The sequence below is a fragment of the Micromesistius poutassou genome (genome assembly GCF_964030765.1).
Source record: "Micromesistius poutassou genome assembly, chromosome: 11".
Classification (NCBI taxonomy): Eukaryota; Metazoa; Chordata; class Actinopteri; order Gadiformes; family Gadidae; genus Micromesistius; species Micromesistius poutassou.
Genome location: NC_140281.1, coordinates 3290785 through 3305912, shown reverse-complemented (window position 1 = coordinate 3305912; position 15128 = coordinate 3290785). Strand labels below are relative to the sequence as shown.

Here is a 15128-nt window from a genome sequence, read left to right as displayed (position 1 = left end):
AAAATGCCTCTCCCCCCTCTCTCTCTCTCACTCTCTCCCCCCCCCTCTCGCTCTCTCTCTCTCTTCTGGTGTATGCTCTCCTTGTCACACCCCCAGCCCTCTCTCAGTGGGGTTAGGGTTCCTGCAGGGGGGCCGTATTCAGGGGATCCGGAGACCAGGTCAGGATGCCGATCCCGGAGTCACACTGCCCTCCCGCCGCCTGTCTGCTCATTGCAGACAACGCCCGCAGCTGGTGAGTAGGTGCAGATCCAACTCACATCATCCAGCTCAGATGAGCTCTGGAGCCGGACCAAATGTACTTTAATTAACCAATCGTCTTCATTGCCATAAGTGAAACCTTTATACTTGGTACACTTGGTTTGCAATGCTTTGCAAACAAGTAGGTGTATGTATGGTGTGTGAGTGTGTGTGTGTGTGGGGGGGATGTGTGTGTGTGTGTGTGGGGGGGGATGTGTGTGTGTGTGTGTGTGTGTGTGTGTGTGTGTGTGTGTGTGTGTGTGTGTGTGTGTGTGTGTGTGTGTGTGTGTGTGTGTTTGTGTGTGTGTGTGTGTGTGTGCATAGAGGATATACTGAATTTGAATGTTGGCTTCTATAAATATGCTGTGTTTTATCATATGTTGCATTATAACCTGTACTTTATAGTGTTATGTCTTCTTGCTCCGGCACTGCGGATGGAAATGAGCAAATCAATTAATACAATTACAATTAATTTCCTCTCATTGGGACTAATGCTTTTTGTACATTGTCCCTGAGTAACAAACCAATAAATTTCAATAAAATCTTGCGATACACAGGACTGATAACACTGCAGTCTGTCTCACGACTACACAGCGTCATTGGTCTCTTCCTCACTCTTTATAGCTCTTCCTAGTGCTCTCGGTTTGGCTCTGTGCCATCTTCCCAGGGAAGAAGCGGGTAGAGAGGAACCAACAACTACATGTCTTTCAGTTCCCCCCCCAGCACCCCGACAGCTGGGGTTCCCGTTATAGAATGCTTGAAGGAAGTAGATATACCTCTGAGATCCGACTCACATTACGCTTAGACTTGCAGAAACCCTTGCCTGGCGTACACACGTGTTTTCTAGTCTGCATAGCGGGATGCCAAGCATGTCTATGTGTTCTCTGGACTATTTGTCCATGCTGGTGTCAAATCGTAATTAAAATTATAATAAGGAATAGGCGCGTTCTGAATGCTAAGGCTCTTCTTCATGCTAGCTCCCTGAAAGCTATAGCTCTCTGAACTGAACGCAAGCACTCTGAATGCTAATGTTGCCATGTTCTGCAGCATCAGGGAGAAAGGAGAGCAGAACTGTGAGGACCTGATGGAGGCCTTCCAGGTGTGCGTGAAGACGCTCTCAGAGGGATCATGAATCAATTGAAGCGGACCGCACACGTCCCCAGTGACGTCATCGGCGTGTCAGTGTTCTCTATCTGAAATATATAATATATGGATCGTATTTTATGCATAAAGATATGTATTATATAATGTATATTATATTATATGTATATATAATATGTTTAATTTTTTCTTTCCAGCTGAGCGTCATGGTTACCAGACGAAGCTATACAGTAGGCCTATATACGGCTACATTATATACCAATAACTCAGTAAAAAGGAATTGACAGTTTACACTGAAGAAAGACAACGTCTCTTCAATACCATTTGAATGTGACTGCAATACCTCAACAGTACCGTCACTGCCCCCTACCAAGAACACAACCAGCATAGCAACAACACAGCAATCACAGCAGACTAAAGGGAATTAAATCAGAAGGGCTTCTTGATCATAAAGCAATAAAGAATGTTGTACGTGTCAAAAGCGATATGTTTTCCCTAATTTTTTTACTCCTGAACATTTACTGTACTACTTTATGCATCTGATAAATACCGTTTCATCTATTACTGACTAATATTACATTTGGATTGTATTTTATTCAAAATCTCAGCTTTCCACAGTAAATATTTACTTTTTGCTGCATTAATTTAACTTGTGAGAGCACAAGTTAAGAGAGGCCTTCTTTGTGTGTGTGTGTGTGTGTGTGTGTGTGTGTGTGTGTGTGTGTGTGTGTGTGTGTGTGTGTGTGTGTGTGTGTGTGTGTGTGTGTGTGTGTGTGTGGAGGGGGAGGGGGGGAGAGGGGGTTGTAATAGTCTAAAGACAAAAAGAACAAAGCAAAACAGTGATGAAGCCAACTGCAGAGCTGAAGGGACAGAGAGCAGGTCCCCAGGTGTTCCCCATCATCTGCCTGCAGGTATGGAGGAGGAACAACTCTCGTGCTAAATGTTAATGTAGTCATACGTTTCTGACCGGTAGAACGAAGGCGAGCGATGGTATCAATAATAACGTATCGGACCCATGTAGTGATGCTACGACGTGTCGGCGTCGTGTCTGCAGCACGCGCCACCGTGCACGGTGCGTGCGATGCGGGGAGACGCGCACCCGCGGAGGACGCACGCGAGGGCGGGGTGGAGAGGATGGAGAGGAGCGGGGGACCCGGATGCTGATGCGATTGAGGCGAAGGAAGAGGAGCGAGAAAATATCGATTTACGGCAAGAAAAGCAAAAGAACCGTCATAGCGGCCCTCTGTTACTCAGCACGAGCCGTGATCTAGAAACGTATAGCGATCATCCGGTGCCGCGAGCCGCCGGGCTGATCTCACTTTCACCTCTACATCTGAGGAGGAGCCGAGGAGGAGCGGAGGAGAGGAGGAGATGCTGTGATCGGTCGGAGAGAGAGAGAGAGAGAGAGGAGGGAGGGAGGGGTGCTACTGGAGGCATGGTTGTTTTGCAAGGAACGCGTCTTTCCTGTCAAATGTTCCGATAATGCGGCTGTCAGACGAGAGGTTCGGGCTTCGGAGTGGAGGAGACATCATGGGAGGAGAGGAGTGAGTGAGCGGGGAAAGGGGGCCGGGGGCTCGGTAGCAGAATGCTGGACCACCAGTAAGCAGGCCAGACCCACCGACACACTGCTCAGATATACATCATATCTCTATCTACCTTTAGTAGGAGTCACCATGCTAGAGCCTTACAGCTAATCTTATACCAGCCATAATATGCTATATCCGATGTCAATAATGCAAAATAAGCTAATATTGTAGAGAAGCCAAGTTGGACAGTATTGAGGATGAATATTGAGGTATTGGAATAGTTTTAAACCAATCAGATTATTGTGTCCTAATGTATCCAAGCTATCTTATTAAATTGTATTGTATTACCCACTCTGTGCATATGATATATATATATATATATATATATATATATATATAAATAAATAAATAAATATATATATATAATAGCCTAGCTCCAGTGTAGGTGGGACGGTGTGTTATAAAAGCAGTGATTCTGACAGCAAGGCAGCAGCAGGCTTTAGTTGAGGAATGCTTTACTGTCGCCTCCCCAAAGTAGTCAACCTGGTCCAGCACTGATTATACGAGTAGTCACAGTAGCATCCTAGGAGCATCAGTTAGCTCCTCTCCCAGCATCAGGACCACCTCAGCATCAGGACCACCCCAGCAGGGGACCTCTGTCCAGCAGGATGAGCAAGGAGCTGTCACTGAGCCACACGGCCCAGTATGTCGGGCCCTACCGCCTGGAGAAGACCCTCGGCAAGGGGCAGACTGGTGAGTTACAACACTAACCCCCTACTACCCTGCTAACCAATAGGTGAACCTGCTGACTGTTAAATAGCCTGCTGGCTGCTAGAATAACCTGCTAACGGCTAGGATACCCTGCTAACAACTGAATACCATTTTAACTATGAGAGCCTGCTATCTGCTACATAGTCTGCTAACTGTTTGGGTATACCCTGCTAATCACTAGGAGAACCTGCTAACCGAGAGAATAACCTGATAACCACTAGGATCATCTGATAACCACTAGGATAACCTGCTTACCTCTCTCTCTCTCTCTCTCTCTCTCTCTCTCTCTCTCTCTCTCTCTCTCTCTCTCTCTCTCTCTCTCTCTCTCTCTCTCTCTCTCTCTCTCTCTCAGGGCTGGTGAAGTTAGGGGTCCACTGTATCACAGCTCAGAAGGTGGCCATCAAAATAGTAAACAGAGAGAAGCTGTCAGAGTCTGTTCTGATGAAGGTAGTTATCCTCTCTTTGCTTGTATCTTTCTCTCACTCTTTTTTGCTCTCTATTCTCTACATCTATCCTGCCTGCTTTCATTCCTTGTTCTTTTTTAATTCTGTCAGTATGACAAAAATGTGTAAAACAAAGCATTATAATCAATCTTCAAACAAGTGTATTAATATATTTCTCCAATGTGGTTGGTCTGTCGTATGAGTAATAGTCTTCAATGTGTCAGGTTAAATTTAATATCCTGTGTGTTTAATATGATTTATAATATATAATATATTCTATCTTGAGTGTGTTTGTCAGTTTATATAATAATATTCAATATCTTCAGTGTATCACGTTATATTTAAAATATTTTTTCTCCAGTGTGGTTGTCAAGTTATATTAATAATATTCTTCATCTTAACTGTGTAGGGTTATATTGATGCTATTTCACATCTCCAGTATGTTTTTCTGGTGTATCAATAATATTCTATATCTTCAGTGTGTTGGCAGGGTTATATTTCTAATATTCTGTCTCCAGTGTGTTTGTCAGATTCTTTATTTATCTCCAGTGTGTTTGGTGTGGTGTATTCATTTACTATATCTTTGTGTGTTGGTCTGGCAACATTTTTCAAATCTATATCTCAGTTAATACTACATCTTCAGTTTGTTGGTCAGCTTCTATTATTAATATACTATATCTTCAGTTTGTTGGTCAGCTTCTATTATTAATATACTCTGTTCAGTGTGTTGGTCAGGTTATATTAATAATATACTATATAGTCAGTGTGTTGGACAGGTTATATTAATAATATACTATATCCCCAGTTGGTTGGTGAAGTTATATTACTAATATTCTATAGCTTCAATGTGCCAGGTTATATTCATAATAATCTATATATCCAGTGTGATGCTCAGGTTATATAAATGTATCTTTTTAGTCTCTAATGTGTTTGGGTTTGGTGTATTAGGAATATCCTATATCTTCGCAGTGTCAGGTTTAATTAATAATATTCTTGATCTCCAGTTGATCAGGTTTATATCCTATATCTTCAGCGTATCGGGTTCTATATGTACTATTCCTTCTCTAGGTGGAGAGGGAGATAGCCATCCTGAAGCTGATAGAACATCCTCATGTGCTGAAACTGCATGACGTCTACGAGAACAACAGATACCTGTGAGTATCGACCTCTCTCACACCCTGCTGTGTGTGTGTGTGTGTGTGTGTATAGAATGTATAATGTAGAAGGTGCATATCAATACTATGATGTGTAGGTACCTGGTGTTGGAGCATGTCTCCGGTGGAGAGCTGTTTGACTACCTGGTGAAGAAGGGACGCTTGACTCCCAAAGAAGCCAGGAGGTTCTTCAGACAGATCATCTCCGCCCTCGACTTCTGTCACAACCACTCTATCTGGTGAGTGTGTGTGTATGTGTGTGTGTATGTATGTTGTGTCATACGTGTAATAACTTTATACCTACCTATACTATATGTCTAAAATAAATGTGAGCATTATTCACAAATTATGCAAGTTTATATTGTATGATGTGTGTTTATAATTTAGGTGTGTTTATATAATATGTGATTATTGTTTATAATGTGGCCGTATAATATATAATGCATATAATATTTCAATGTAAAGGCCTGTATGTCGATATGTATGTGTATGATGTGTGTGTAAAATATGTCATGTGATAATGTCTTGTGATAATGATAATGTTATGTGATGTGTGTGTGTGTGTGTGTGTGTGTGTGTGTGTGTGTGTATGTGTGTGTGTGTGTGTGTGTGTGTGTGTGTCCAGTCACAGGGACTTGAAACCAGAGAACCTGCTCCTGGATGAGAAGAATAACATCCGCATCGCTGACTTCGGCATGGCCTCTCTTCAGGTGGGGGACCGGCTGCTGGAGACCAGCTGTGGGTGGGTACCGCATAATAACGCCTTCTAGATCCCTCTAGAACATTCTAATACCTATCAGACTGCGTAACGCGTTCTAGAACCTTTTAGAAACGCATCATACCTCTCAGACCTTATGAAACCTTCTGTCATCTTCTAGAACCTTCTGATGGCTCTCAGTGTGCGCCATACCGACTAGAACCTTCTCTAAAACACTTCCAGAACATTTGAATATCTCTCAGACTGCATAATACATTCTAGGACCTTCTAGAACCTTCTAATTGCTCTCAGGCTGCGAAAGACCTTCTAGAAATTCTCGAAAGCCTTCTATAACATTTTGATACCTCTCAGACTGCATATTATTTTCAAGCTCCTTCTAGAACATTTCAATATCTCTCAGACTGCATTATACCTTCTCCAACCTCCTTATACCTCTCAGACCCACTGATACCTAGGTACATTGTCTGTACCTGTCTCCTGTAACTATGGATCTATGACCATCTTTAACCCACCTGTGTGTTTGTGTGTGTGTGTGTGTGTGTGTGTGTGTGTGCGTGTGTGTGTGTGTGCGTGTGGCTTGCAGGTCTCCACATTATGCTTGTCCTGAAGTGATTAGGGTAAGTGTCAAATGAGTGTCAAAATATGAAGTCACTTCCATTTATATGACATTACTTCTGAAGATATTAAAACACTTCTGAAAACAGTTAACCTGTCTGTCTCTGTGTCTGTATGTATGTCTGTGTGTCTGTCCACCTGTCTGTCTGTGTGTCTGTCCCCCTGCCTGTGTGTCAGGGGGAGAAGTATGACGGTCGGAGAGCAGATGTGTGGAGCTGTGGCGTGATTCTCTTCGCTCTGCTGGTGGTAAGTCCTTTCGGTCTCCTCTTCTTTCTCTCAGTCCAGGACTGATTAATGTCTCACCGGTTCAACTTAGCTTCTCCTATGACTATAATCCAGACTCTCTCTCTCTCTCTCTCTCTCTCTCTCTCTCTCTCTCTCTCTCTCTCTCTCTCTCTCTCTCTCTCTCTCCAGGGTGCCCTACCGTTTGACCATGACAACCTTCGCCAGCTGCTGGAGAAGGTGAAGAGCGGGGTCTTCCACGTTCCTCACTTCATCCCCCCGGACTGCCAGGGGCTGCTGAAGGGGATGATCGAGGTGGATCCCGACAAGAGACTCACGGTACTCCAACCCTGACCCCCTTCAGAACATTTTATTTGTGGCGGTTCTAGACCAATTTTCATGGGGGGGGGGGGCGGACTGGGGCCAGTTGTTTTGTTGGAGGGGCACATTTCCGGGACGCAAATCTTTAGTTTAGTTAACAATTATTCGCTGAAGGCAAAGCGAATAGTGGGGAATAGCCCATCGTGGCTATTCCCCAGTATTCACAGAGCCTGAGGTGAACAATTGTTAATTAAACTAAAGATTTGCGTTTGAGTAGCATTGGTCACTCAGGACCAAGCCACATACTTAGCTGAAATTCGCCAATTGCTCGGCTATTAATGATGTTGAGTATCACTTAATCTAAGATGCTCACTCAAATGACAAGCACCAAGTTTATGGGATGTGAAAATATGTGCGGTTATAGGAAGCGATTTTCATTGAAAGACCTGTTGCAACTCATTTAAATGGTGAACCACAGTTGATTTTCCAGGAGATCTAAAATAGAGGGAGAACCTGAAAATGTATCCTTAATAACTTTTCATCTGTCCTATCCCTGACCCCTGACCCTTCCAGCTAGAGGTCATCCAGAAACACGCCTGGTACATGTGAGTCCTCCCCACACACACACGCACACACACAAACACACATATATATGTACTGTAATCTGTGTTTACGTGGTGATGTGTAATCTGTATTTATGTGGTGAATATATGTGTGAGTGCGTGAATAATTAATTCTGTAATGTGTGAGTAATGTGTGTGTGTATATAATATGTGTGTGTGGTATATAATGCGTGCGTTATAATGTGTGTGTATTTCAGTGGGGGTCGCAACGAGCCTTGCCCGGAACAGCCCCCACCCCGCAGGCTGTGTGTGGGCCGGGTCCCGGAGCGGTGTGATCTGGACCCGGACGTCCTGGACAGCATGCACTCTCTGGGCTGCTTCAGAGACCGGGAGCAGCTCACCAGGGACCTCACCAGTCTAGAGTAGGTGTCCTCTGATTGGTCAAGCTCGCCAGGGACCTCACCAGTCTAGAGTCTGTGTCCTCTGATTGGTCACGTTACCAGAGACCTCATCAGTCTAGAGTAGGTGTCCTCTGATTGGTCAAGTTACCAGAGACCTAACCAGTCCAGAGTCTGTCTCTTCTTATTGGTCCAGCTCACTCAAGACCTAACCAGTCCAGAGTAGGTCTCTTCTGATTGGTCCAGCTCACCAGAGACCTCTCTAGTCTAGGTAGAGCTTAGATCTAGCCCAAAAGAACAAGCCCCACCATTTAGGAGTGGGTGCCAGTTCTTTCTGAGTCATTTCTTTTTCGGAATTTGGCTGTTCATGAAAAATCTGTTTAGAATTAAGTGTGAGATTTTACTGAACAGCCTACTTCCTCTCAAGAAGGACTCGCAAAGACACTGTGGGGAAAACAATACACTTACATTCAAAATCGTAACCTTTGATTGACTGGTGAAAAAAAGATAATTTACACAAGGAATTAACAATCAGACTTTGTGGAATAGAGAGAAATCTGCCAGAATCCAACACGCTGGGACCTGGGAAGGAGACGATACAGGTTGCGTGCACATGATAAGATGTATTATAACATAACATTACTTTTATTAAAATTAGAAAATACATAATATCTCTGACCAAGAAATGGGCCTGAGGAAATGGAGGGGAAATACCTACCAGGCCATTCTCGGGTCTGTCAGAGAATCAAACCTCTAGTGTAAGAGTCTAGAGTAAGGGTTCTCTCTTCAACATGGATAATACACTGTAGAATCTGACCTAAGACGGATAAGAGAGTGTAAACATTGTCAGTAGGGTTCTCAATATAACATCATGTAATCTCTCTCTCCTCCACCCCCCTCAGGGAGAACCAGGAGAAGATGATCTACTTCCTGTTGCTGGACAGGAAGGAGCGGTACCCGAGCTACGAAGATGAGGACCTGCCACTGCGCAATGACGCGGGTCCGTCAGCAGGTGGCAGCAGAGAAACTCTGGACGCCCGCTTCTCTCTCTCGCTCTCTCTTTCGCTCTCCCTCTCTGTCTCTCTTTCGCTCTCTCTCTCTCTCTCTCTTTCTGTCTCTCTCTTCTGTCTCTCTCTCGCTCTCTCTCTCTTTCACTATCTCTCTCTCTATCTCTCTCTCTCTCTTTGGCTTTCTCCTCTCTCTCTCTCTCTCTCTCTCTCTCTCTCTCTCTTCTATAGGGGAAGGCGTATCTGTATGTTTAATAAATGTCTGTGTGTTATGTGTTTGGTATATTGTTGGATAATGTATATAGTTGTGTACTGTATATCTCTATATAAATATATATAGAGATATACAGTACATAGATATAGATATATGGTACAGTGTGTGTTACCCAGCAGACCCTCCCAGGAAGAGGGTGGACTCCCCCCTGCTGAGTCGTCACGGGCGATGTCGTCCGGAGAGGAAGAGTCTGGAGGTGCTGAGCGTCACCGAGCAGGGGTCTCCCACCCCGCCTCGCAGGGGCCTGGACACCGCTGCACACAGCCAGAGGTACACACTCTAACATACACACAAATATACACACTAACATACACATACAAATATACACATACATACCAGGGGTCTCCCACCCTGCCTCGCAGGGGATTGGACACTGCCGGACACAGCCAGAGGTACACACTCAGAGGTTTTGACTTTATGATCAATTCCCGCGTACCACCTGCAGCACCCTCGCGTACCATCAGTAGTACGCTCGCCACAGGTTGAAAAAAGTGCTATGATGTACACCCACACACGGTGGTTTATTTCTGACTTGTTGACCTCTGACCTTCTGTCCAGATCTCGTTCTGTCAGCGGAGCGTCGACCGGCCTGTCGTCCAGCCCCCTCAGCAGCCCCCGGGTAAGGTCACGCTGAGGTCAAAGGTCATGTTAGTTTGTCTCTCAGCCCTCAGGTAAGGTCACTTAGAGGACAGACTTAGGTCAGGTTAAGGCCAGGTTAAGGTCAACTATTATCTACCTAGACTGACCTGACTAGAATCCCATCAAGTTAAAGCCCATGTTGCAGGTTAACCGGAAGTTTCGATTAATGGGTACATAAAGCACTCAAAATAAGTATATTATTAATAAAATGTCTCCAAAATAGCGTTAAAGTCCAGTTTTTGTCGTCATGGTAGTAACGGGTGTTTTCTTCCGTAACTCGGCGATGACGTCACGTTGGGGAGACGTGGTGAAGGTAGCCTCAGCCTAGTACTAGAACTAGGGCGTCTGGGATGAGGAGGAGGTGGCAAGAACCATAAATGACATGTATGATGGCCCACAACCGTATAATTTCGAACCTGTCAGACGTGAGAGGGCGAATGAGGAATTGCCGAGAACTGGTCAGAGGAGAATGGGTGAAGAGTTGCTATCCTTTAGCAACGCAGCAACGAGCGCTGGAGCTAGTCTATGAACAGCAGTGCATACAATAACAACACTTTTTTTTACTGTCAGTGAATAGCACCGAGTGAAAGTCAACGTTTTCTTTATATCTAGTGACAGTGATTATGTTGTTAGTTCAGATACGTACCGGTACTTACCGGTAGTCAGAAGATCTAGAAATAGAAGGCATAATGCTAGCTATGGGCTAACTTGCCAGTCCCACCTGTGAAATTCCCCCCCAGATAATCCCTAATTAAATCTTCCCCCCCGACGTTGTAAACACATTTCCGATTAGTTATCCCACGTTTTGATGGTAGCCTGCTAGCTCCAGTAACAACATCTTTGCCTAGTGTTTTTTAAGCTTTTACCCAGTGTGCGAAATACCCGTCAATATTTGTTTGGTCCCATCTCCCGATTGTTGCTTAATACCTCAATATGCAGTAGGCCTATAACATTACAATATTTCATCGATGCAAGCCAAGACAATCAGTCTATAGCCTACATGACAACACACACATGACTTCTTAACATTACGTCCTTCTTCTGTTTGGCCCACATGGCTAATTTGCATACGTGCACGGGACTGGCTGGCTCCGCTTGGCAAAAAATATTTATATATAACATAACATATTTATCTATATCCATCTATCAACGCATGTGTCTAGTTTTAATGTGATGTCTGGTGTATGTCCAGTCAGACTTGTTGTCTCCCTTGTTCGGTGTGGTCTTGTAGCCTACTGTCCTGTGTGAACCGAATCACCAAAATGAATTCCTGATGATTTGTGTCGTTTGGCAATAATAAATACTTGAATAGGCTATCTATCTATCTAGGCTATCTATATATCTATGTATTTATGTATTTATCTGTATAATCTGCTGAACACTCTTACTAGTCTCTACTCTCAAGGGTCTCAATGGGGCTTCAGTCTGTCGTCTCCCCAACGTGACGTCATGCAATGCATTGTGAGGGAAATGAGAATCAATTGCAAACCGCTAAAATCGTACCTTCTTTTTCGTATTAAATTCTGTTTTGTGATACCCAACAACATTAAATACAATGGATAACCGTTTAAATGTTTATTACCAACAAGCAAATTGCACAAAAAAAAAAAAAATTAACCCTGCAACACGGACTTTAAGGCCAGGTTAAGCTCAGGTTGACTGGTATCCCATCGGGTAAAGGCCAGGTTAAGCTCAGGTTAACTAGAATCTCACCAGGTGGAGGCCAGGGTAAGCTCAGGTTAACTAGTATCTCACCAGGTGGAAGCAAGGTTAAGTTCAGGTTAACTAGTACCTCATCAGGTTAAGGCCAGGTTAAGGGTCAGATCTTTAACATGATTTCCATGATGGTCATTTGGTTTGAAGATATGCTTGTTGTTTGTTGTTGAAGTTGTTTTCTAAAGGTATTCCCCACAACGCACACCCTGCGCTAACGCTAAAGATACGGGTCTCACACCCTGAGCTAACGCTACATACGTTAGCATCCAAGCCATCTCACAGCACACCCATCTCCAATCTCTCACCCATCTCCAATGTCTCTCTCTCATACTCTCTCTCCTCTACTATGTGCTACGTAGTATGTCATATACAGTGTGTAGTATGTACTATGAAATGTAGTAGTGTGTTGTGAATAGTCCCAACAGAGTAACATGACAGGAATATGACAGTAACATGGCAGTGTAACATGACAAATAACCTGCCAGGGTAACATGATAGTGTAACCTACGCAATTCATGCATGGTGCCTTTACAGTTTTAAGTTTTTACTAGGTTTTACTTAGCAAAGCAACATGGCAAAGCAACATGGCAGAATAACATGGCAGAGTAACATAACTTAGTAACATGACATAGTAAGATGACAGCAGGGTGTGATTTGTCAAAAAAACAGAGGGGGGGGATGTTTTTAGTTATTTTTAATTATGACAAAATAGGCAATCAACAGGCCTAATTCTTTTTTTAAGTTAATGGTAGGCCCTATTAGCCTCCATTTCAAACAGTTGAACATTAATCTTTAATGCAATGGGGGGGATGATCCCTCCCACCCCCCCCCAACAAATCGCACCCTGCATGACAGTGGCATGCCATGTCACCTCTTTTCTCACTTGATTTCATGCTCATGCTCCATCCACTCATCTCCACCCTTTGTTTCTCCATCCTGCACCCCCTCCACCCCCACCACCCCCCCGCCCACCCCCAGTCCTACCAGAGCCCCATCTTCACTTTCAGCCAATCAGACGTCACTTCCAGCTCCATCTCGGCCAATCCTGTCACAAAGGAGTCCAAACCAGGAAGTGGCACTCCGCCTCGCCCGCCCAGGCCTCACGAACGCCATCTCCACCCCCCCCACAGTCCCAAAACCCGCACCCTCCCGACCAAGACCCCCTGCAGCAGGCTGCACCCCATCAAGTCCCTCCCCCTGCACTCCCCCTCCACCCCCTCACCCTCGCCCCTGCTCTCCCCCCTCCCCCGGTTCTTTTTCTTCCCCTCCTCTTCCTCCATCCTCAAGTCGGTGACTAAGGGCCTGTGTCCCCCCTCTGCCCCCCCCTCGCAGGTAACCCCCCAGGGCTCCCCCCTCCCCACCCCCCTGGGAACGCCCCAGCACCACCCTCACCCCCACCACCCCTCCTCCTCCAACCCCCCCTCCTCCTCCTCCTCCTCCTCCTCCTCGCGGGCAGAAGGGGGCGGGGGCGTGGGCTCGCTGTCCCTGACCCCGCCCAGCAGCCCCGGGGGGGGCGGCGGCCTGGCTGCCAGTAGCTCCGCCCACTGGAGGACACGCCTCAACTCCTTCAAGAACAACCTGCTGGGCTCGCCGCGCTTCCACCGCCGCAAGATGCAGGGTGAGGCGCCTGATTGGCCGGCAGCTGGGGGGGAAGGGGGAGATGGGCTTTCTGATTGGCTCTCAGTGTGGTTGGGGGCGGGTTCCTTCTTTGTACTATGATGTTTGTATATTTATATACAAACAGTATATAAACTATGATTGTGATGCTGAATATCTTTATTGTTTATAAAACATTATGAATAATATATTTGTATATATATATATATATTGCTGTCTAACATATAAACTCACATTTTTTAGTTCCAACATCAGAGGATATGTCCAGTCTGACACCAGAGTCCAGCCCAGAGTAAGAAACACACACACACAAACACGCACACACACACGCACACGCACACGCACATGCACACGCACTTGCACACGCACACACACACACACACACACACACACACACACACACACACACAGATGCACACACACACACACACACACACACACACACACACACACACACACACACACACATACACACACACACACACACACACACACACACACACACACACACACACACACACACGCACGCACACACACATGCATACAAACACATACAAAACACACACACACACACACACACACACTGGATGTAAATGTACTATGTATGTGTATGACTGGTATGTGTGTCGTGTGTGTGTTTAGACTGGCTAAGCGCTCATGGTTCGGGAACTTTATCAGTCTGGAGAAAGAGGAGCAGATGTTTGTGGTGATCAGAGACAAACCACTGAGCTCCGTCAAGGCTGACATCGTTCACGCCTTCCTGTCTGTAAGTTACATCTTCCTGTCTAAATTAGGCCTTCCTGTCTGTAAGTTACACCTTCATGTCTAAGTTAGACCTTCCTATCTGTAGGTTAGACCTTCCTGTCTGTACGTTTAACCTTCCTGTCTGTAAGTTACACCTTCATGTCTGTAAGTTAACCCTTCTGGTCTGTAAGTTAAACCTTCTTCTGTGTATTTTTCCTTTCTGAAAGTGGAACCATTAGACTGTACCAGGAATACCAGTAGGACCAGTAAACCTAGGACAGGGACCCCAGATAACCTAACCAGAACTAGTCTAGTTAAAAACCTAACCTTAAGTTACCTGAATGTGATCTACCTTCTAATGCATCATGGAAAACAAGCACTGGAAACGTCCATCGAGTTCTGCACCTTCACTAAACTCCACCCTCTTCACGGAGCATTCTGCCGCACTCTCTTCACCAGACAACTCACTCTCTCTCTCTCCCCCTCCTCACCTTCACCCTATGTCTCTCTCTCTCTCCCCTTCCTCTCCTTCCCCCTATGTCTCTCTCTCACTCTCTCTCCCACTCATCGCCTCTGCCCTATGTCTCTCTTTCTCCCCCTCCTCGCCTTCACCCTATCTCCCTCTCTCGCTCTCTCCAAATCCTCGCCTTCACCCTATGTCTCTGTCTCTCTCCCTCTCTCTCTCCCTCCTCGCCTCCACCCTATTTCTCTGCCTCTCTCTCTCTATCCCCCTACTCGTCTTCACACTATGTTGCCCCCTCTCCCTTCCTCTCCCCCAACACTCCTCACCTTCCCCCTATGTCTCACTCTGTCTCTGTCTCTGTCTCTCACTCCTCACCTTCCCCCTATGTCTCACTCTGTCTCTGTCTCTCACTCCTCACCTTCCCCCTATGTCTCACTCTGTCTCCATCTCTCACTCTTCACCTTCCCCCCTATGTCTCACTCTGTCTCCATCTCTCACTCCTCACCTTCCCCCCTATGTCTCACTCTGTCTCCGTCTCTCACTCCTCACCTTCCCCCTATGTCTCACTCTGTCTGCGTCTCTCTCCTAACCTTCCCCCT

General features: G+C 45.6%; 1 protein-coding gene and 1 long non-coding RNA gene across 2 annotated transcripts in view; both read left to right on the top strand.

Annotated features, from left to right (window-relative positions):
* Window positions 1-91: 91 nt before the first annotated feature.
* LOC311355347 lies at window positions 92-1819 on the top strand. Its single transcript, XR_014637422.1, has 3 exons — window positions 92-232; window positions 1285-1415; window positions 1536-1819. It is a non-coding gene; the product is annotated as an uncharacterized lncRNA (long non-coding RNA).
* Window positions 1820-3532: 1713 nt separating this feature from the next.
* brsk1a (BR serine/threonine kinase 1a) overlaps window positions 3533-15128 on the top strand; it is a gene marked incomplete at both ends in the record, with an annotated part of 14888 nt that continues 3292 nt past the window's right edge. The window contains 16 exons of the mRNA XM_084475724.1: window positions 3533-3617; window positions 3988-4082; window positions 5147-5232; window positions 5331-5471; window positions 5858-5974; window positions 6534-6567; window positions 6743-6811; window positions 6980-7126; window positions 7682-7713; window positions 7929-8093; window positions 8972-9069; window positions 9467-9620; window positions 9909-9969; window positions 12684-13323; window positions 13566-13614; window positions 13965-14088. Coding sequence (XP_084331850.1) covers window positions 3533-3617; window positions 3988-4082; window positions 5147-5232; window positions 5331-5471; window positions 5858-5974; window positions 6534-6567; window positions 6743-6811; window positions 6980-7126; window positions 7682-7713; window positions 7929-8093; window positions 8972-9069; window positions 9467-9620; window positions 9909-9969; window positions 12684-13323; window positions 13566-13614; window positions 13965-14088 — 2097 coding nt within the window. The remainder of the gene's footprint in view (window positions 3618-3987; window positions 4083-5146; window positions 5233-5330; window positions 5472-5857; window positions 5975-6533; window positions 6568-6742; window positions 6812-6979; window positions 7127-7681; window positions 7714-7928; window positions 8094-8971; window positions 9070-9466; window positions 9621-9908; window positions 9970-12683; window positions 13324-13565; window positions 13615-13964; window positions 14089-15128) is intronic.